We start from the raw sequence: 20678 nt of genomic DNA, 5'->3' as shown, positions 1-20678 counted from the left end.
CGTCTCTCGGGGCCAATGGGAGGCGGCGGCTCTGCGGGGCGGAGGGAGCCGGAGCGGCGGCTGGGCCGGCGGGGAGGGGGGCCCGGTACGAGCCGGGGGGGCGGGGCGGGGGGGGGGGTGTCGGGGCAGCGGCTGGGGGCTCGAGGGGGCGGGGAGGGGGCTTGGGGGGCGGGGGCCTGGGGAGGGGCCGGGCCTGTGGGGCGGGGGGGGCGGCGGGGCCTAGGGGTGCCGGGGGGACCTGGCGTGGGGGCCTGGGTGTGTGGGGCTGGGGGGCCCTGGGGTGGGGGTCCACGTCCGGGTATGTGGGTTGGGGGGGTCCTGGGGTGGGGGTCAGGCTATGTGGAGTTGGTGGGGCCTGGGGTGGGGTCCGGGTGTGTGGGGCTGGGGGTGTGTGTCAGGCTTTGTGGAGCTGGGAGCCCCCTGGGCTGGGGGTCCGGGTATGTGGGGCGGGGGGCGCGGTGGTGTCAGACTTTGTGGAGCTGGGGGGGCCTGGGGTAGGGGGGCTGCGGGTGTGGGGCCGGGGGGGGTCAGGCTGGGAGCCCCCTGGGTTGGGGGGCTGGGTGTGGGGGGCTGGGGGGCCCTGGGTTGGGGGTCACCGCCGTTTCCCCCCTCTCCAGGTGCTGACACCCCCCTGCCGCGCCGCCGCCGGAGACCACCACCACGTTATGCTTCATCTGCCGCCGAGGTGCGTAGCGCCAGCCTTGGGCGCCCAGTTACCCAACTGGGATGGACTGGTGGCGGGGCTCTCCGCACTTTCCTAACACACACCTCCCCCAGCCCCCCCCCCCACCAACCCCCCCACCCCCCTCTGCAGCCCCCCCGGGCCAGGCTGGGGATGGGGGAGGGGCGCGAGTTCAGCAAAAGTCTCTACAGCGTGTAAAGCTGGGGGGGGGCAGGGAGGGGGAGGCACGGGGAGGGAGACCCCTTTGCACCCCATTTTATTACACTTTATGTTAATTTTTTAACGTTTTTTGCCTTAATTTTACACTTTACCCTTTCATTTCACGCCTTACACCTGATTTTTTTAATGCTTTACATCTTAATTTTATGCTTTACCCCTTAATTTCACGCCTCACACCTTATTTTTTTATGCTTTATGTCTTAATTTTACATTTTACCCCTTAATTTCACGCCTTACACCATATGTTTTTAACACTTTTCACCTTAATTTTACACTTTAGACCTTCATTTCATGCCTTACATCTCTTTTTATGTTTTTTGCCTTAATTTTACACTTTACCCATTCATTTTATGCCTTACACCTTATTTCTTTATGCTTTTTGCCTTAAATTTCCACTTTACCCCTTAATTTCACACCTTACACCTTATTTTTTTATGCTTTACGTCTTAATTTTACACTTTACCCCTTAATTTCACGCCTCACACCTTATTTTTTTATGTTTTTTGCCTTAATTTTACATTTTACACCTTAATTTCACACCTTACACCTTATGTTTTTAACGCTTTTCGCCTTAATTTTACACTTTAGACCTTCATTTCACTCCTTACACCTGATTCTTTTTACACTTTTTGCCTTAATTTTACACTTTACCTCTTCATTTTATGCCTCATGCCTTACGTTTTTATGCTTTTTGCCTTAATTTTACACTTTACACTTTAATTTCACACCTTATACCTTATGTTTTTAATGCTTTTCACCTTAATTTTACACTTTAGACCTTCATTTCATGCCTTACACCTGATTTTTTTTACACTTTCTGCCTTAATTTTACACTTTACCCCTTCATTTTATGCCTCACGCCTTATGTTTTTGTTTTGCCTTAATTTTACACTTTACACTTTAATTTCACACCTTATACCTTACGTTTTTAACGCTTTTCATCTTAATTTTATACTTTAGACCTTCATTTCATGCCTTACACCTGATTTTTTTTTTTTACGCTTGACGCCTGAAAATTGAATTTATTTCTCCGCTGCCGGATTTTGGTGATTTCTTTATTTTTATTTCCCCACTGCTGGATCTTGGTGATTTTTTTTTGATTTTTTTTTTTTTTTGCCCCAGCGGGGGCGTTTTCGGCGGCCGTCGCCATGTCCCTGTGCCAGTGCGCGGTGAAGCACAGCGAGTCGGACGCCGAAAGCTGCTGCTTCTCGGCCAGTGGCACCGGCGTGAAGGTTTGTCTCCACTGGTCCGGCGAGGAGCAGCGGGAGCGTTACCGGATTTACACCCAGGGCACGCTGAGCGCCGAGGAGATCTGCATCGACCTTGCCCACCGCCTCGGTGAGCTCCGGCGAGCTCCGGCTCCCCTCAACCGCGGCACCCGGTGCTGTGAAATTGCCGCTTGACCAATTTTGGGGAGAATGAAGCTGGTTTGGGGGATAAATCCCCGCTCGGGGGGTTGGGTTCAAGCAGCAGCTCCCCAGGAGCTGGCCGGTAGCGGATCCATCCGGCGGAATCTGGGGATCCCTGCTCGCTCCGGCGCTCCGGCGGTGGATCTGCCCCGCGGCTCAACCCAGCGGGTCTCCGATTTATCGGAGCGTGATGAGTCGAAGCGTAATTATTTCCCCCCTGACTCATGAGCATCCCCGGTTAACGAGTGCTCTGCCTCCCCTCGCCGTGGATTTCTTCCGTGCCGGCTGCCTGCTCCGAGCCCATTTCGCAGCCGAATTAACCGCGCTTGACACCTTTTTTTTAACCATTCCAAGAAATTTTTAGCCCCCACCTAAGATTTCCCCAGCACATCACTCCCGATTCCCATTTCCCACGGGGTTTCTTGGCTTCCCGGCCCCTTGCTGTGGTTTAACTGGCTCTGCCCGGTGGTTTATTTGGGATAAAACCATTGCCAGCTGCCCTGGCTCGCCCCGAGCGCGCCGGGAAGACGGAATTTTTCAGGATTTTCCTCCCCCAACATTTCCAAGGAGGACGTGTGTGTCCCTGGGGTTGGAGGGCTTTGTGCAATGGAGCGATGGGGAGAACTGGGGTGAAAAAAGGCAGGTTTGGGGATGTTTTTTTGCTGGTTTTTGGGAATTTTTGCGGGCTTAGCAGTCTGACCGGGGCGGTGTTTTCCTCGCAGGCATCACGCCGCTGTGCTACAGCCTCTTCGCCCTCTACGACCCCCAGAGCCGAGTCTGGCTCCCACCCAACCACCTCTTCCAAATTGGCAAAGACACCAACCTCAACCTGCTCTTCCGCATGAGGTGAGGCCCCTTCCCACCGCCCCATCCTGCTTTTTTAACAGATCCGAGCCCTGCAGAGCCGGGATGTGCCAGCCTTGCCGAGGGCTGCACTGGAAATCCCACCACTGGCTTTCCTGCCCCTGGAAAACACTTTTTTTTTTTTTTTTTTCTCCCCCCCTGCTTTTTTTTTTTTTTTTTTTTTTCCCCTGCTTTCCTGGAAAACGCTGGCGGCGGTCGGCATGCGGAGCTGGGGGCGCTTGGGGATGCTGGAAGTCGGAGTGGGAAGGATTAAATGAGGAAGAGGACGCGGGTGGAGACCCCTGCCTGTCCGTCGGCACGGAAAAATTCATTTCCCTCTTCCCAATCCTCCCCTGCTTGTTGCCCTGGTGGATCCAGCCCATGCTCACCCTTCTCCGCTCCATCCCGATATATCCCGGGATATCGTCCCCTCCGGAGCATTTTTTCCTCGGAGCAAGTGCAGGGCTGCGGCGTGGCCGGTGTTTTCCAGGCATCTTTGCCTGATCCTCACATTCCCTGGGGATGACGGGGACGCCGGTCGCAAAAACCACTGGCCGTTTGATGAGGGCAGCTTTTTCTGGCTGCTGGTGGTGGTTCATTTTTTATTATTTTTTTTTAACTTTAAAAAAATTTTTTAGTAATTTTTTTCGTGGTATCAGAGTCATAGCAAAGATAAAAACGAGGGAAAAAGGGAAAATCCAGCCTGGGAATTCGTTCCCTTGGGTTATACGACTTATAATATCTTTTTCCCGGGGAACCAGCTTTGCTAAAACTGCCTTTGCAGGTGGAGCTGGGTCGCAGCCGGAGTTAATTAGGGTGCTTTTAATGAAGCTGTGCTGCTGGGGGTGAATTCTACGTAACTGGTCGTAAAACGTAGTGGGAAAAGCGGGAGGTTTTAGTGGTGGGATGAGGTGGTGCCTGTTGGCGCCGTACGCTCGGGTCGTGGGTTTTGAGGATGCGGCTAATTCTCCTGGGGGGGTTCCAGAAGTTTGGCGGTTCAAAAATTAATTAAACGAACCCCAATTCCCCCCGATCTGAGCCCAGAACTGGGGGGGTGGGGGATGGGGTTGGGACGGATCTCAGCTCTCAGGCTGCTGCTCTTTTCCTGGGGGTTCTTGAGATGGCTGGCGACAAAATTTCTGGAAAACCTCTTGGAGCAGGGATGGGGCAGGGGTGGGTTTATGGTGGAAACGAGCCTGGAGCAGCTCCGGGGCAGCCGCTGGACCCGGGTTTGGCTGCGGATACAAACCCTGGAGCATCCTTTTTGGCTACGAGAGGATGCAGGGACGGAGCCCATCCCTCCCAGCACCCTGGGCGAGCATCACTCTCCTGCTTCTCCTCCTGCTCCTCCTCCCCCCCTCCAGGTACTACTTTCGGAATTGGCACGGGATGAACGAGAAGGAGCCGGCGGTTTATCGCAACGTGCCTCGGCAGAGCGACTCCCCGGAGGAGAAGCTGCAAGGAGGAGCCTTGCTGGATAAATCCTCCTTCGAGTATCTCTTTGAGCAGGTAACCAAACGGGCTGAGTGGGAATCTTGGAAATTTGGGGGATTTTCTTGTGATCCAGCCAGCTTCGCTTCAAGCCCGGTGGTCGGGATCTGGTGGGGATCCGCCAGGGCTTTCTTTAGAGGATGAACACAGCTGGAGTTTTGTTCTTGGAAAGTTTTTTTCCTGCTCGAATCCTCCCTGGGAGGCCGGGAGCTGCACTGAGGGGGGTCCCATTGCGCCAGCGAAATAAAAAAAGCCGAGAAAAAGTGCTTGGAAGTCAGTGCAGGGTTGGGGGCTGGGTTGGTTTTTTTTTCCCCCTTTTATTTAACATTCTAGGTTTTTTAATAGGCGAAATTCGACTTCATCAACGACGTCGCCTCTTTGAAAGATCTCCAGAGCGAACAGGAGATCCAGAGGTTCAAAAACGAGAGCTTGGGCATGGCCGTGCTTCACCTCTCGCACATCGCCCTCAAAAAAGGCATCTCCCTCGAGGAAGTGGCCAGGAAATACAGGTGACCGTTCCGCTCTGCCGCTGCCTGGAAGGGGTTTTTTGGGGGGTTTCTCCCCCTTTTTCCTCTCCATCCTCCTCGCCGGGAGCGAATCCGGTGATGGAGAGACGGATCGTGGCACCTCCAGGATCACGCTGATGGTTTGCTCCTTCCCTTCCGCAGCTTCAAGGATTGCATCCCACGTTCCTTCTACCGCCAGATCCAGCAGAACAACTACCTGACCAAATTCCGCATGAAAAACGTCTTCAAAAAGTTCGTCCAGCGTTTCCAGCGGCACACGGTCAGCGCCGGCAAGCTGACAGCGCAGGACATCATGTACAAATATCTGGCCACCTTGGAGCACCTGGCGCCGCGCTTCGGCAGCGAGCTCTTCCCCGTGTTTTCCTTGGAAACCTCCTCCGAGGGGGAGAAGGGGCAGCTCCGCGTCAACGGGGGACACGCGACGCTCCCCAAGGAGCCGCCCGTCACCCACCAAGTCCTCGTCACCGGCACGGGTGGGATCCAGTGGCGGCCGGTGCCCGTAGAGGTGGGGGGGTGCTCCCGCTCCCGCCATTCCCAGTCCAAATCCCATTCCCAATCCAAATCCCAGCCCACAGCAGTTAGCTTTTGCTCCTGGGCTTTTCCTCAGGCTCTCTGGGCACTCCAGGTTCCATGAGCCATTCCCAGTCCAAATCCCGTTCCCAGTCCAGATCCCATCCCACAGTGGCTCCTTCTCCTTAGATTTTGCTCCTGGGCTTTTCCTCTGGGCACTCCAGGTTTGAGGAGCCGTTCCCGTGCCCAATTCCGTTCCAATCCAAATTCCGTTCCCGGTCCAAATTCCGTTCCCAATCCAAATTCCGTTCCCGGTCCAGATCCCGTTCCCAGTCCAGATCCCATTCGCAGTCCAGATCCCATCCCGCAGCGGCTCCTTTTCCTGAGATTTTCCTCCTGGGCTTTTCCTCTGGGCACTCCAGGTTTGAGGAGCTGTTCCCAGTCCAAATCCCGTTCCCAGTCCAAATCCCATCCTGCAGCGGCTCCTTCTCCTTAGATTTTCCTCCTGGGCTTTTCGTCAGGCTCTCTGGGCACTCCAGGTTCCATGAACTGCTCCCAGTCCAAATCCTATTCCCAGTCCAAATCCTGTTCCCAATCTAAATTCTGTTCCCAGTCCAAATCCCATCCCACAGCGGCTCTTTCTCCTTAGATTTTCCTCCTGGGCTTTTCCTCTGGGCACTTTAGGTTCCATGAGCCATTCCCAATCCAAATCCCTTTCCCAATTCAAATCCTGTTCCCAATCCAAATTCCATTCTTGGTCCAATTTCTGTTCCCAGTCCAAATTCCGTTCCCAATCCAAATGCCATTCCCGGTCCAAATCCCATTCCCAGTCCAAATCCCATCCCGCAGCGGCTCCTTTTTCTTAGATTTTCCTCCTGGGCTTTGCGTCAGGCTCTCTGGGCGCTCCACGTTCCATGAACTCTTCCCCGTCTGAATCCCGTTCCCAATCCAAATCCCATTTCGATCCAAATCCCGTTCCCGATCCGAATCCCATCCCACAGCAGTTAGCTTTTCCTCCTGGGCTTTTCCTCTGGGTGCTGCAGGTTCCTTTCCAGCTTATCCCAGTTTGGCCAGTAGCCGCCGCAGCCCAGTGGCACCATTTCCCAGTAGGAAAGGCTGAACTGATCCCTCGGTCGCTCCCCCCCAGACCACGGAGATCGTCTCCCAGCGCAGCTATTTTGGGAGAAAGAGCAGGAACAAGGAGCCGGAGCCCATGGGATCAATCCAGGCGGCGGAGCGGAGCGAGCCCAAGTGGATCCGATTCTGCGATTTCCGGGAGATCACGCACATCGTCATCAAGGACTGCAGGGTCGGGATCCACCGGCAGGACAACGAGTGCCTGGTGAGCGCACCTGGGTCCCGACGTGCCCTTTGGAGACCTTTGGGAAGGAAAAGGATCTTTTTTGGGGGAAAAGCCGGTGCCGGGAAGAAAAAGGATCTTTTTTTGGGGGGAAGAGCCAGTGCCAGGAAGAAGAAGGATTTTTTGGGGGGGAAGAGCTGGCGCCAGGAAGAAGAAGGATCTTTTTTGGGGGGAAGAGTCGGCACCGGGAAGAAGAAGGATCTATTTTTGGGGGAAGAGCCGGCACTGGGAATAAGGATCTTTTTTCTGGGGAAAAGGTGGCACTGGGAAGAAGGATCTTTTTTTGGGGGAAAAGCCGGTGCTGGGAAGAGGCAGGATCTTTTTTGGGGGGTTTAATCCTGCTGAGGAAGAGTTTAGTCTCTCGGCGGGTGGGTGAGGGCTGCGGGGGGGTTGGAGCTGCCGGGTTGTGACGCTGGTTCCTGTCTCTGGTCCCAGGAGGTGGCTCTCCCGGCCCCGGCGAGTGCACTCTCCTTGGGCGCGCTGGTGGATGGTTATTTCCGCCTGACGGCCGATTCCAGCCATTACCTGTGTCACCAGGTGGCTCCGCCGCGGCTGGTGATGAGCATCCTCAACGGCATCCACGGCCCCATGCAGTGAGTGGCCTCTTCCCGACGGATGGCGCGGCGGGATGCGTCCCAGGGCCGATCCGAAGCTTTTCCTTCTCTTCCCAGGGAAGAGTTTGTTTTTGCCAAGCTCCGGCGGGAAGAGGAGGAGGAAGGGCTTTACATCATCCGCTGGAGCGTCCTTGACTTCAACAGGATGATTCTCTCCGTGGTCAAAAGGAGCCAGACACAGGTCAGATCCCATTCCCAGCGCAGAATTCCTGGGAATGGCGAGCTGTGGGAAGTGCTGGTCTTGTTGGGAACGAGCTGGGGCTGTGGCTGGTTGGAGCTGCAATGCTTTTCCTGACGCTGATCGTTGGTTTTTTGGGGTTTTTTTTTCCCCGTAGACTCCTGGAGCGCAGGGAGCTCTCAAGTACCGGCAGTTCCGGATCCAAAAAAAAGGAAATTCTTTTGTGCTGGAAGGGTGGGACCGGGAATTTTCCACTTTGCAGGAGCTCTTGGATGTGCTCAAGGGCTGCACGCTCAAATCTGGCGAGGAAAGCTTCACGGTGAAGCGCTGCTGCCCACCCAAACCAGGAGGTAGAGGATGGATCGTCTTCCCTCCCCCGGGCGGGAGCAGCGAGGGATCCAGTGGATTCCAGGGCTTTAGCATCACGCTCTTCCCTGCCCTTGCAGAGATCTCAGACCTGCTGATCACGCGGAAGGTGAAGGATAACGCCAAGCAGATCCTCAACCTGACCCAGCTCAGCTTCCACCAGATCCGCAAGAACGAGATCACTCAGGTTGTGCGCTCCGCATTCCCGGGATGGGAGCTGTGGGATGGGAGCTGCTGGTTTTCCGGCTGGGAGCCGCGGGCTTTCCAGCACGGAGCTGCAGGTTTCCCAGCTGGGAGCCATGAGTTTCCTGGCTGGGAGCTGCGAGTTTTCCGGCTGGGAGCTGCAAGTTTTCCGGCTGGGAGCTGCAGGTTTCCCAGCAAGAAGCTGCGGGTTTCCCGGCTGGGAGCTATGGATTTTCCGGCTGGAAGCCGTGGGTTTTCTGGCAGGGAGCCGCAGGTTTCCTGGTGGGGAGGCATGGATTTCCCAGCATGGAGCTGCAGGTTTCCCAGCTGGGAGATGTGGATTTCCCAGCTGGGAGGCATGGACTTTCCCGGCAAGGAGCTGTGGATTTCCCGACTGGGAGCCCTGGATTTTCTGGCTGGGAACTGTAGATTTCCCAGCACGGCGCCATGGGTTTCCCGGCTGGGAGCTGTGGATTTTTCAGCTAGGAAGGAACCACGGGTTTCCCAGCAGGAAACCGCGGCAGATCCCCCAGATCCCCCCGATCCCCTTCCCCACCCCCTGCGCCTGTGGGGGGGCTGCGGGTGGGAGCCCGGCGGGCGCGTTTCCCTTGGCCTTTGTGTCCCTTTCCAGGGAGGGGGGCGACGGAGCCGGTCCCATCCCGGGAAGGAGGGAGACCGGGAACGTCGGCCGGCGCGTCCTGGGTGCTGAGCTCCCCGCTGAGCCTCGTCCCTCTCTCCCACCGCCCGCAGCGCGCCCACCTGGGGCAGGGCACCCGCACCAACATCTACGACGGGGGTCCTGAGCGTCTGCGGCGCCGGTGACGACGAAGCCGAATATTTTTCCACCGAACAGAACAACAACAGCCGGGAGATGCACGTGGTCCTCAAAGTCCTGGATCCCAGCCACAGGGACATCGCCCCTGGTGAGCCCCCCTGGAGCGGGATTTGGGGGGGTGATTGGCTCTGAGCCGTGCTCTGGGTGCTGCGAGAGCGTCGTCATGACAGGCTCTGTCGTGACAGCCCCTCTTGGTCGCCCCGCAGGCGTTTTTTTGAGACGGCCAGCCTGATGAGCAGGTGTCGCACGTCCACTTGGCGTTCGTGCACGGCGTCTGCGTGCGGGGCTCCGAGAGTAAGCGTGGGGCGTGTGCCCCTGCCCTGCCTTCCCCGTCCCCCTTCCCCCGTTCCCCCCCCGTCCCCCCCCCCGTCCCCCCGCCCAGGCAAGGCCCCGCTCTCCCGCAGACATCATGGTGGAGGAGTTCGTGGAACACGGGCCGCTGGACGTGCTGCTGCGGAAGGAGAAGGGCCGCGTCGCGGTCGGCTGGAAAATCACCGTGGCCAAGCAGCTGGCCAGTGCCCTGAGCTACCTGGTAATGGGGCTGGCAGCCACTGGTTTTCCGACTGGGGGCCAGCTGGGAGCTCTGGTTTCCCAGCTGGGAGCTCTGGTTTCCCAGCTGGGAGCTCTGGTTTCCCAGCTGGGAGCTCTGGGTTTTCTGACTGGGAGGTGCCGGTTTCCCAGCTGGGAGCCACCAGTTTCCCAGCTGGGAGCCACCAGTTTCCCAGCTGGGAGCTCTGGGTTTTCTGACTGGGAGATGCCGGTTTCCGATTGGGGAGGGGCAACGGGGGTGTTTCCCAGCTGGGAGCTCTGGGTTTTCTGACTGGGAGATGCCGGTTTCCCGATTGGGAGCCACCAGTTTCCCAGCTGGGAGCTCTGGGTTTTCTGACTGGGAGATGCCAGTTTCCCAGCTGGGAGCCACCAGTTTCCCAGCTGGGAGCCACCAGTTTCCCAGCAAGGAGCTGTGGGTTTCCCGGCTTGGGAGCCACGGGTTTCCCAGCTGGGAGCTCTGGGTTTTCTGACTGGGAGGTGCCGGTTTCCCGATTGGGAGCCACCAGTTTCCCAGCTAGGCGCCACCAGTTTCCCAGCTGGGAGCTCTGGGTTTTCTGACTGGGAGATGCCGGTTTCCCGATTGGGAGCCAGGGGTTTTCCCAGCTGGGAGCCACCAGTTTCCCAGCAAGGAGCCACCAGTTTCCCAGCAAGGAGCCACGGGTTTCCCAGCTGGGAGCCACGGGTTTCCCAGCTGGGAGCTCTGGGTTTTCTGACTGGGAGATGCCGGTTTCCCGATTAGGAGCCATGGGTTTCCCAGCTGGGAGCCACCAGTTTCCCAGCTGGGAGCTCTGGGTTTTCTGACTGGGAGATGCCAGTTTCCCGATTGGGAGCCACGGTTTTCCCCAGCTGGGAGCCACGGGTTTCCCAGCTGGGAGCCACGGGTTTCCCAGCTGGGAGCCAGGTTTTCCCAGCTGGGAGCCACGGGTTTCCCAGCTGGGAGCCACGGGTTTCCCAGCTGGGAGCTCTGGGTTTTTCTGACTGGGAGATGCCGGTTTCCCGATTGGGAGCCACCAGTTTTCCCAGCTGGAGCCACCAGTTCCCCAGCTGGGAGCCGCCAGTTTTCCCGAGCTCCACGTGCCGGATCTCGCCTTTGTGGCTTCATTTTGGGGTTGCGCTGGTTGGGAGGAGCCAGAGATGAGGATGTTCCTTCCCCGCTCGCCCGGCTTTGGGCCAGCAGCTTGGCAAAGCTGGCTAGCTGCTTGTCAGGACCCCCCAAGCCCCCTCCTCACTCCCTTTTTCCTGGAAGCGAGCGGCTGGGGGGGGGCGCGGGTGGGCTGCACGTGCCGGCTCTTGGCTTTTGGCTAGCAGCTTGGCAAATCTGGCTAGCTGTTTGCAAGGCCACTCGCCCCCACGCTGGCTAATCCTTTTCCTTGGATTCCCTCTATCCCGAGGGTTTTAATTTTCTGCAGAGGGATAACGAGGCAGGGAGGCGACGTGGGTAATTAAAGCCGTAAATTTATTTTATTTTATTAATTTCCCGGGCACTTGGCTTGGCTTTGTTCCGAGAGCATCCCTGGGTCTTTCTCCCCAAATTTTGTATCTTTTGGTTTTCCCAGGAGGATAAAAACCTGGTGCATGGCAACGTGTGCGCCAAAAACATCCTGCTGGCCAGGAAGGGGCTGGAAGACGGATCCACGCCTTTTGTGAAGCTCAGCGATCCCGGCGTCAGCTTCACCGTGCTCTCCCGAGAAGGTATTGCCTCATCCCGGGCTGAAAATCTGGGGGTTTGGGGTTTTTTCCCTCCCCTGCCTCCTGCAGCCCCGCTAGTGAATAGGGTGGGTTGTGCCTGGGCTGTTCCAGCCCCATCCGGGAATTTCCAACCTTTATTTTTGGGATAGTTGGGATTTTGAAGGCAACGCTGCCTAAATTCTCCACCGGCGCCGCGTAAATTCTCCACCGGTGCCGCGTAAATTCACGGATGCCGCGCGCGTAAATTCTCCACCGGCGCCGCGTAAATTCACGGATGCCGCCGCGTAAAGTCTCCACCGGCGCCGCGTAAATTCACGGATGCCGCCGCGTAAAGTCTCCACCAGTGGCACATAAGTTCTGCACCGACACTGCGTAAATTCTCTGGCGCCGCGTAAAGTCTCCACTGGTGGCTTGTACCTTCTCCGATGGCGCCGCCTAAATTCTCCACCGGTGGGTTTGGCTGGCGGGGATGCTCCGAGCCTGGCTGGGATCAACAGGAGCTCTTCCCGGCTGTACCCTCAGCATCCCCCCACTTTGGTTCCCCCAGAGCGCGTGGAGCGGATCCCTTGGATCGCTCCGGAATGTGTCCGCGAAGTGGGAAACCTCAGCCCGGCGGCCGACAAGTGGAGCTTCGGCACCACGCTGCTGGAAATCTGCTTCGACGCCGACGTCCCGCTGAAGGAGCGCGCGCCCTCGGAGGTGCCTGGGATCCTCCTCGCCCTCCAGCCCCGCACATCCCGGGATCCCGGAGGGATCCAGCCCCGCGTGACTGGGTTTCCTTCCCCGTAGAAGGGAGCGTTTCTACGAGAAGAGGCATCGCCTGCCCGAGCCCTCGTGCAAGGAGCTGGCCCGGCTGATCCGCCAGTGCCTGAGCTACAGCCCCGGGGAGCGGCCGTCCTTCCGCACCGTCCTGCGGGACCTCACCCAGCTCCAGCCCCACAGTCAGCACGGGGGGGGGCGGGGGGCTGGGGGGGGCGGGGGGGCTGGGGCAGGGGGGACCCCGCTGTTCCTCCCTGGCTCAGCTCCGGGGGGGGGGGGGGGGCGGGGGCGCGAGGTGGGGGGAAGGGAAGGGAAAGGGGAAAAAAAAAAGGCAGAAAGGGAGGACAGGGAAAAAAAGGCAAAAAGGGAAAAGGAGAGGGGGCAAGGGCAAGGGGGGGGGGAAAGGGGGGGGAAGGGGGAAAAGGGGGGGAACGGAACGGGAAAAATGGGGAAAAGGGGGGGAACGGAACGGGAAAAAATGGGGAAAAGGGGGGGAAAGGAACGGGAAAAAATGGGGAAAAGGGGGGGAAAGGAACGGGAAAAAATGGGGAAAAGGGGGGGAACGGAACGGGAAAAATGGGGAAAAGGGGGGGAACGGAACGGGAAAAATGGGGAAAAGGGGGGGAACGGAACGGGAAAAATGGGGAAAAGGAGGGGAACGGAACGGGAAAAATGGGGAAAAGGGGGGGAACGGAACGGGAAAAGGGGGAAACGGAACGGGAAAAATGGGGAAAAGGGGGGGAACGGAACGGGAAAAGGGGGGAAACGGAACAGGAAAAATGGGGAAAAGGGGGGGAAGGAACGGGAGAAAAAATGGGGAAAAGAACAGAAAAAATGGGGAAAAGGCGGAAAAGGCAAAAAGGGGAAAATGGGGAAAGGGGAAAGAAAGGCAGGAAAGAAAAACGTACAGGGAAAAAGGGGAAAAGACAAAAAAGGCAGAAAGGAGGGAAAGAGAAAAGGGGAAGAAAAAGGGGAAAAGAGAAAAAAAGCAGAAAAGGGGGGAAAAGGGGGAAAAAGGCAGAAAAGGGAAAAGAGCAGGGAAAAGGCAAAAGAAAGGGGAAAAGGGGAAAAAAGGCAGAAAAGGGAAAAAAGTGGGGAAAGGGGGAAAAAAACGGAAAAAGCAAAAAAGGTGGAAAGGGGGAAAAGGGAAAAGGCAAAAAAAGACAGAAGAGGAGAAAAAACAGGGAAAAAGAGTAAAAGAAAGGGCAAAAAAAACCCCAAAAAATGAGGGGGGGAAAAGTAAAGAGGGAAAAGAAAAGGGGGGAAAAAAGGCAAAGAAGGGGGAAAAGGCAGGGAAAAGGTAAAGAAGGGAAGAGAAGAGGCGTTCCTGGGGATGCAGGGGTTGGGAGAGAAAAAGCATCTCGTGCAAAAGCATCTCGACCCCCTCCCTTTCCAGACCTCGTAGACATCACCTCGGTGAATCCCGACTTCCCGGTGTCGGATCCCACCGTCTTTCAGAAGCGGGTACCTGAAAAAAATCCGGGAGCTGGGGGAGGTAAGCGGCATCTCGAGATCCTACCCGGAAATTTCCTGCTGCTCCCGGAGGGTTTTCCTGCCCCAAACAGGCTGTGCCTGGGGGGAGGGGGATTGAAAAGCCACTTCATCATGGCGCTGGGGGATGTTTTCCAACCTCACATTTCCGAACCTCATTTCCCAACGGAGCGGATATAAATTCCCAGGGGATCAGTGATGGACAACGAGGAAGTTTCATCCCATCGGGAGGACATTTCCTCGCAGCCGGTTATCACGGTGCCTTGTGCCGCCACCTGGTCCAGGCGCTTCCGTTGCCTTTTTCCGGATTGATTTCTAATGAATCCACATTTGGACGAGGCTTAAAAATCTTTGATTTTTTTTTTTTTTTTTTTTTTAAATCTTTTCACCGACAATTTCCCCAGGGTCTAAAAACCTTCAGCATCTTTCCACCGAGGATTTCCCCAGCGCTTTATTGACTTCCCAGAAGCGTTTCCTATGGGCTAGGAAAACTTTTTCCTGGCTGGATCGGGAATTCTGTCCCTGTTTCCTCCCAGGGTCACTTCGGGAAGGTGAGCCTGTATTGCTACGACCCCACCAACGATGGGACGGGGGAGATGGTGGCCGTGAAATCCCTCAAATCCGGCTGCAGCCAGCAGCTGCTCGCCAGCTGGAAGAGGGAGATCGAGATCCTCAAGACCCTTTACCACGAAAACATCGTCAAGTACAAGGGGTGCTGCAGCGAGCAGGGTAAGGGGGATGGGGGGGACACGGGGGGTCCCCCCCCCTTGGGTTTTGCCCCTCGGCGTTGAACAGACCCCAAGCTTGTGGCGTCCGACACCGGTGCTGCCATAAAAACCAGATTGCCCACGGGTTTTTTTCCACGGTTGGGAGCAGGGAGGGGATCTCCTCAGTGGGGTTAGGGGGGGGTCTCTGGGTTGGGCCCCCTCCTCCTCACGCTGCCTTCGTCCTCCCCTCCCCCTCCTCCTCCTCCAGGAGAGAAGGTGGTGCAGCTGATCATGGAGTACGTGCCGCTGGGCAGCCTGCGGGACTACCTGCCCAAGCATCACGTCAGCCTGGCACACATCCTGCTCTTCGCCCAGCAGATCTGCGAGGTACGGCCTGACCCGCCCAGCTGCTCTGGGGGCTCCTCCGTGCCCCCCAGCGTGGCTCTGTGCCCCCCACAATGGCTCTGAGCCCCCAAAAATCGGCTCTGAGCCCCCCAAAATCGGCTCTGAGCCCCCCTGACAATGGCTCTGAGCCCCCCTGACAATGGCTCTGAGCCCCCAAAAATCGGCTCTGACCCCCCAAAAATCGGCTCTGAGCCCCCAAAAATTGGCTCTGAGTCCCCCTGACGATGGCTCTGACCCCCCAAAAATTGGCTCTGAGCCCCCAAAATTGGCTCCGACCCCCCCTGACAATGGCTCTGACACCACCAAATTGGCTCTGTGCCCCCCACAATGGCTCTGGCCCCCCCAAAACTGGCTCTGAGCCCCTTGTTTCCCTTCCCCAGGGCATGTGCGCTCCAGGCTCTGAGCCCCCCAAAATTGGCTCTGAGCCCCCCACAATGGCTCTGACCCCCCCAAAATGGACTCTGAGCCCCCCAGCATGGCTCTGAGCCCCCCAGCATGGCTCTGAGCCCCCCGAAATTGGCTCTGGTCCCCCCAACAATGGCTCTGAGACCCCCCAAATTGGCTCTGAGACCCCCCAAATTGGCTCTGAGCCCCTTGTTTCCCTCCCCAGGGCATGGTTTATGTGCGCTCCAGGCTCTGAGCCCCCCAAAAATTGGCTCTGAGCCCCCCACAATGGCTCTGACCCCCCCAAAATGGACTCTGAGTCCCCCAGCATGGCTCTGAGCCCCCCGAAATTGGCTCTGACCCCCCCAACAATGGCTCTGAGACCCCCCAAATTGGCTCTGAGACCCCCCAAATTGGCTCTGAGCCCCTTGTTTCCCTTCCCCAGGGCATGGTTTGTGTGCGCTCCAGGCTCTGTGCCCCCCACAATGGCTCTGATCCCCCCCAAAATTGGCTCTTAGCCCCCCCCAATGGCTCTGACCCCCCCCTGACAATGGTTCTGTGCCCCCCACAATGGCTCTGAGACCCCCCAAATCGGCTCTGTGCCCCCCACAATGGCTCTGACCCCCCCAAAATGGGCTCTGAGTCCCCCAGCATGGCTCTGAGCCCCCCCAAATTGGCTCTGTGCCCCCCCCAAAGGCTCTGACCCCCCCCCGACAATGGTTCTGAGCCCCCCCGACAATGGTTCTGAGCCCCCCCAAATTGGCTCTGAGCCCCTTGTTTCCCTTCCCCAGGGCATGGTTTATGTGCGCTCCAGGCTCTGAGCCCCCCAAAATTGGCTCTGAGCCCCCCACAATGGCTCTGACCCCCCCAAAATGGGCTCTGAGTCCCCCGAAATTGGCTCTGACCCCCCCAACAATGGCTCTGAGACCCCCCAAATTGGCTCTGAGCCCCTTGTTTCCCTTCCCCAGGGCATGGTTTGTGTGCGCTCCAGGCTCTGTGCCCCCCACAATGGCTCTGATCCCCCCCAAAATTGGCTCTGAGCCCCCCCCAATGGCTCTGACCCCCCCTGACAATGGTTCTGTGCCCCCCACAATGGCTCTGAGACCCCCCCAAATTGGCTCTGAGCCCCCCACAATGGCTCTGAGCCCCCCACAATGGGCTCTGAGTCCCCCAGCATGGCTCTGAGCCCCCCCAAATTGGCTCTGACCCCCCCCAACAAAGGCTCTGAGACCCCCCACAATGGCTCTGAGACCCCCCAAATTGGCTCTGAGCCCCTTGTTTCCCTTCCCCAGGGCATGGTTTATGTGCGCTCCAGGCTCTGAGCCCCCCAAAATTGGCTCTGAGCCCCCACAATGGCTCTGACCCCCCCCAAAATGGACTCTGAGTCCCCCAGCATGGCTCTGAGCCCCCCGAAATTGGCTCTGACCCCCCCCAACAATGGCTCTGAGACCCCCCAAATTGGCTCTGAGACCCCCCAAATTGGCTCTGAGCCCCTTGTTTCCCTTCCCCAGGGCATGGTTTGTGTGCGCTCCAGGCTCTGTGCCCCCCACAATGGCTCTGATCCCCCCCAAAATTGGCTCTTAGCCCCCCCCAATGGCTCTGACCCCCCCGACAATGGTTCTGTGCCCCCCACAATGGCTCTGAGACCCCCCAAATCGGCTCTGTGCCCCCCACAATGGCTCTGACCCCCCCAAAATGGGCTCTGAGTCCCCCAGCATGGCTCTGAGCCCCCCCCAAATTGGCTCTGAGCCCCCCCAATGGCTCTGACCCCCCCCGACAATGGTTCTGAGCCCCCCACAATGGCTCTGAGCCCCCCCAAATTGGCTCTGAGCCCCTTGTTTCCCTTTCCCCAGGGCATGGTTTGTGTGCGCTCCAGCTCTGACCCCCCCCAATTGTCTCTGCCCCCCCCCCCTTCCCCCCCCCCCCCCCAGGGCATGGCCTACCTGCACTCCCTGCACTACATCCACCGGGACCTCGCCGCCCGCAACGTGCTGCTGGAGAACGAGAACGTGGTGAAAATCGGCGATTTCGGCTTAGCCAAAGCCATCCCCGAGGGGCCACGAGTATTACCGCCGTCTGCGAGGACGGCGGACAGCCCCCGTCTTCTGGTGAGCACAGCACCCCCTGCACCCCACGGCGGGGGCAACTGGGGGGGCACAGCACCCCCTGCACCCCAAGAGGGGGGCAATGGGGGGCTAGCAGAACCCGGCACGGGGCTACGGTGAGCCGTGGCGTGCCGGTGGTGCTCAGCGGCAGCTCTCGGCGCGCAGGTACGCGGTGGAGTGCCTCAAAGAGTGTAAATTTTATTACGCCTCGGACGTTTGGTCCTTTGGGGTGACGCTCTACGAGCTCCTGACCCGCTGCGACGCCGGGCAGAGCCCACCGGCGGTGAGTCCCCCCACTCCCTGGGTGACGCGGGGGGGCGGGGGGGCAGGGGGGGGGTGACGGCGGCTGGGTGGTCTCGCCCCGCCAGAAGTTCATCGAGCTGATCGGGGCGACGCAGGGGCAGATGACGGTGTCTGCGGCTGATCGAGCTGCTGGAGCGGGGCAGGCGGCTGCCCAGCCCCAAGGACTGTCCCTGCGAGGTGGGGAGGGGGGGGGAGATTGGGGAGGGGAAGAGGGGAGATTGGGGGAGGGGAAGAGGGGAGGAGGGATGGAGATTGGGGGAGGGGAAGAGGGGAGGAGGGATGGAAATTGGGGGAGGGGAGGGGGGGCGATTGGGGGAGGGGAGGGGGGAGGAGGGAAGTGTGGAGGGGAGGGGGGCGATTGGGGGAGGGGAGGGGGGAGGAGGGAAGTGTGGAGGGGAGGGGGGAAATTGGGGGAGGGGAAGTGGGGAGGGGAGGGGGGAAGTGGGGAGGGGAGGGGGGGAAATTGGGGGGGGGTAGTGGGGGGAGAAGTGGGGAGGGGAGGTACGGGAGGTGGGGGAGTGGGGAGGGGGGAAACCGGGGAGGGAGGAAATTGGGGAGGGGGAAAAGTGTGGAGGGGAAAGCTGGGGAAGGGGGGAAATTGGGTAAGGGGAGGGGGAGGAAAAACAGAGAGGAGGAAAACTGAGGAAGAGGAAAAATGGGGAAGAGGAAGTGAGGAAGGGAAGAGGAAGGGAAAAGTGGGTGAGAGGAAGGGGGAAAAAGAGGGGAAGAGAAAAATGGGAAGAAGAGGGAACAAGGGGAAGAGGAAGGGGGAAAGTGGGGAAGGAAGGGGGGGGGCAAAAGTGGAACAGGAAGGGGGGAAAGGTGGAACAGGAAGGGGGGGGGGAAGTGGAAAAAGAAAGGATTAAAATAGGGAAGAGGAGGGAAAGGGGAAGGGAAGGCGGAAAAGGGGGGAAGGGAATAGTGGGAGGAGGAAAAGAGGGGAAGAAGGGGAAAGAGTGGGAAGGGAAGCAGAACAAGTCAGGGGGGCTGGTGGGAGGGGGAAGCTGATGCCCCCCCCCTGATTCCCCAACCCATCCCGGCGTGTCCGGCTCTTCCCCCCCCCAGATCTACCGGCTGATGAAGAACTGCTGGAAGCGGAAGCTTCCTTCCGCCCGCCCTTCCACAACCTCGTCCCCATCCTCAAGAACTTCCATGAGAAATACAGGGGCTCAGGCTCCCTCCGTCTTCAGCCTCTGCTGAGCTGGGGGGCGGGGGGCAGGGGCCACGACCCCCCCTCCCCCCCCTGCCCCCCAAAACACGGCGGAAAGTTGGGGGGGGAGGGGCGCGACTCCTCACTTTTCCCAGCACCGGGTAAGGAAAATGCCAGGAAATGCCGGGGAGGAAACGCCGGGCTGGCGATGGTGGGTGCGTGGCAGAGCAGCGCTAGGGGGGGGGGAACCCCCCGTGGGACCCCCAGCTCCCCCCCATCATTTCACTGTTGACACTGTGAATGAAACTTTGGGGGAGGACGTGGGGGAGGGGCAAATTTCAAGCCTCAAACACATCCCCCCCCTTCCTCGGGTGCTGGGGGGGGGGGGGGGGGGGGGGGGCATCGCCTTCCCACCGGGATTTGGGGTGCCCCCCCCAAAGGAATGGGGGGCTCAGCAAAAGAATTTGGCACTTTATTGGGAGTCGGGGTCTCCGCTGTGTTTCTGTGCCTCCCCCTCAAATTGTGGGGGAGGGGACACTGCCCCCGCCCCCCCCCCCCCCCCCCCCCCCCCCAGCTTTGCACTGGTTGTCACCCCAGGACTGGTTTTGGGGGCTGGGGGGGGAGAGGGGGGGCTGGGGAGGGGGGCCAAACTGAGGCGAGGCTCTACCGTGGCCCCCCCCCGCAGTTATTTATTGCCTGCTGTCTGCCCCTCCCCCCCCGGACACCCCCCCCCCCGTGGGAGCTGGGGGTGGGTCCCCCTTTCCCCCTCCGTGGGGGGCATCTCCCAATAAAGGACGTAACGACCCCCCCTCTCCTGCCTGGTGGGGGGAGCGGGGCCCTGGGCACCCCTGAATGGGGGGGCTGGGGGGGAGGCACTGGTGTACTGGGGGGGATGGGGGGGTCCCTATAGGATCTGGGGGGTGTCCTGTAGGCTAGGGGGGGTCTCAGGGTCCCTATAGGGTTTTGGCGGGGGTCTCAGGGGTTCCTATAGGGTGATCGGGGGTGGTGGGGGGGTCTCAGGGGGTCCCTATAGGGGGGTCAGGCGTCCCTGTAGGGTGTTGGGGGGGGGGGGTTCTCGGGGGTCTCTATAGGGTGTTGGGGGGTCTCAGGGGCCCCTATAGGGTGTTGGGGAGTGTCTCAGGGACCACTTATAGGGGGGGTCAGGGGTCCCTGTAGGGTGTTGGGGGGGGGTCTTAGGGGTCTCTGTAGGGGGGTCGGGTGTCCCCTGTAGGGCGTTGGGGGGTCTCAGGGGTCTCTGTAGGGTGTGGGGGAGTCTCAGGGGTCTCTATAGGGGGGTCAGAGGTCCCCATAGGGGGCAGGGGGCGCTCTTGGAGGCCCCATAGGGGGCTTTGCGGGGGGGCCAGGTGGCCCTTTTAGGTGAGGGAGGTCAAAGGTCGGGTGGCTCAGGGGCGTGGCCCCGAGGAGCAGCCAATCGAGTGCGGCGACCGTAGGGCTCGTCCGGCTGTGCCCAACCAGGAGGCCGTATGCTAATAAGAGGCGTTTCCACCCAATGAAGAGCGCCGGTGGCGCCGGCTTGTTTTTTTCGCCTGTCCAATGAGCGGCCCGATTGCTCCCGCGTGGGCGAGGCGGCGGGCGGGCCAATGAGGAGGCGGCGTCCTTGGCGGCGCTCTACCCGCCGCCTGCCTCTCGATGGTCCCAGGAGGCGGCGGGTGACCAAGATGGCGGCGGCGGCGGCGCTCTCGCTGGCCGGTGCCGTAGCGGCGCCGAGCCCGGAGCTGCCGGCGGCGGGGCTGGGCCCAGGCCCGGGCCGGGCCCCCGAGGAGGAACTGCCGCCGCTGGACGCGGCCGAGGTGCGGAGCCGCCTGGAGCGCAGCGCCCGCCAGTTCCGCAACCGCCGCAAGGTGCTGATCCGCGGGCTGCCGGCCGACGTGAGCAACCAGGTGCGGGCCCGGGGCGCC

General features: G+C 59.4%; 1 protein-coding gene across 1 annotated transcript; it reads left to right on the top strand.

The window, feature by feature from the left end:
- Positions 1–5: 5 nt before the first annotated feature.
- Positions 6–18955, top strand: TYK2 (tyrosine kinase 2). Its single transcript, XM_055793212.1, is given in 33 exon segments — positions 6–85; positions 618–685; positions 2024–2239; positions 3033–3156; positions 4518–4662; positions 4990–5153; positions 5313–5676; positions 6829–7023; positions 7477–7634; positions 7713–7836; positions 7991–8183; positions 8280–8386; positions 9133–9180; positions 9182–9298; positions 9388–9392; positions 9424–9449; positions 9452–9511; positions 9622–9749; positions 11323–11458; positions 12003–12153; positions 12155–12396; positions 13611–13678; positions 13680–13709; positions 14242–14434; positions 14681–14799; positions 17133–17255; positions 17257–17309; positions 17472–17589; positions 17675–17719; positions 17721–17786; positions 18675–18702; positions 18705–18778; positions 18780–18955. Coding segments are annotated over 31 exon segments (3624 nt in total). The 5' UTR covers positions 6–85; positions 618–685; positions 2024–2049; the 3' UTR covers positions 18810–18955.
- The last annotated feature ends 1723 nt before the right edge of the window (positions 18956–20678 follow it).

The sequence above is a fragment of the Falco peregrinus genome (genome assembly GCF_023634155.1).
Source record: "Falco peregrinus isolate bFalPer1 chromosome 12 unlocalized genomic scaffold, bFalPer1.pri SUPER_12_unloc_3, whole genome shotgun sequence".
NCBI classification, from domain to species: Eukaryota; Metazoa; Chordata; class Aves; order Falconiformes; family Falconidae; genus Falco; species Falco peregrinus.
This window is presented reverse-complemented; position numbering and strand designations above follow the sequence as displayed.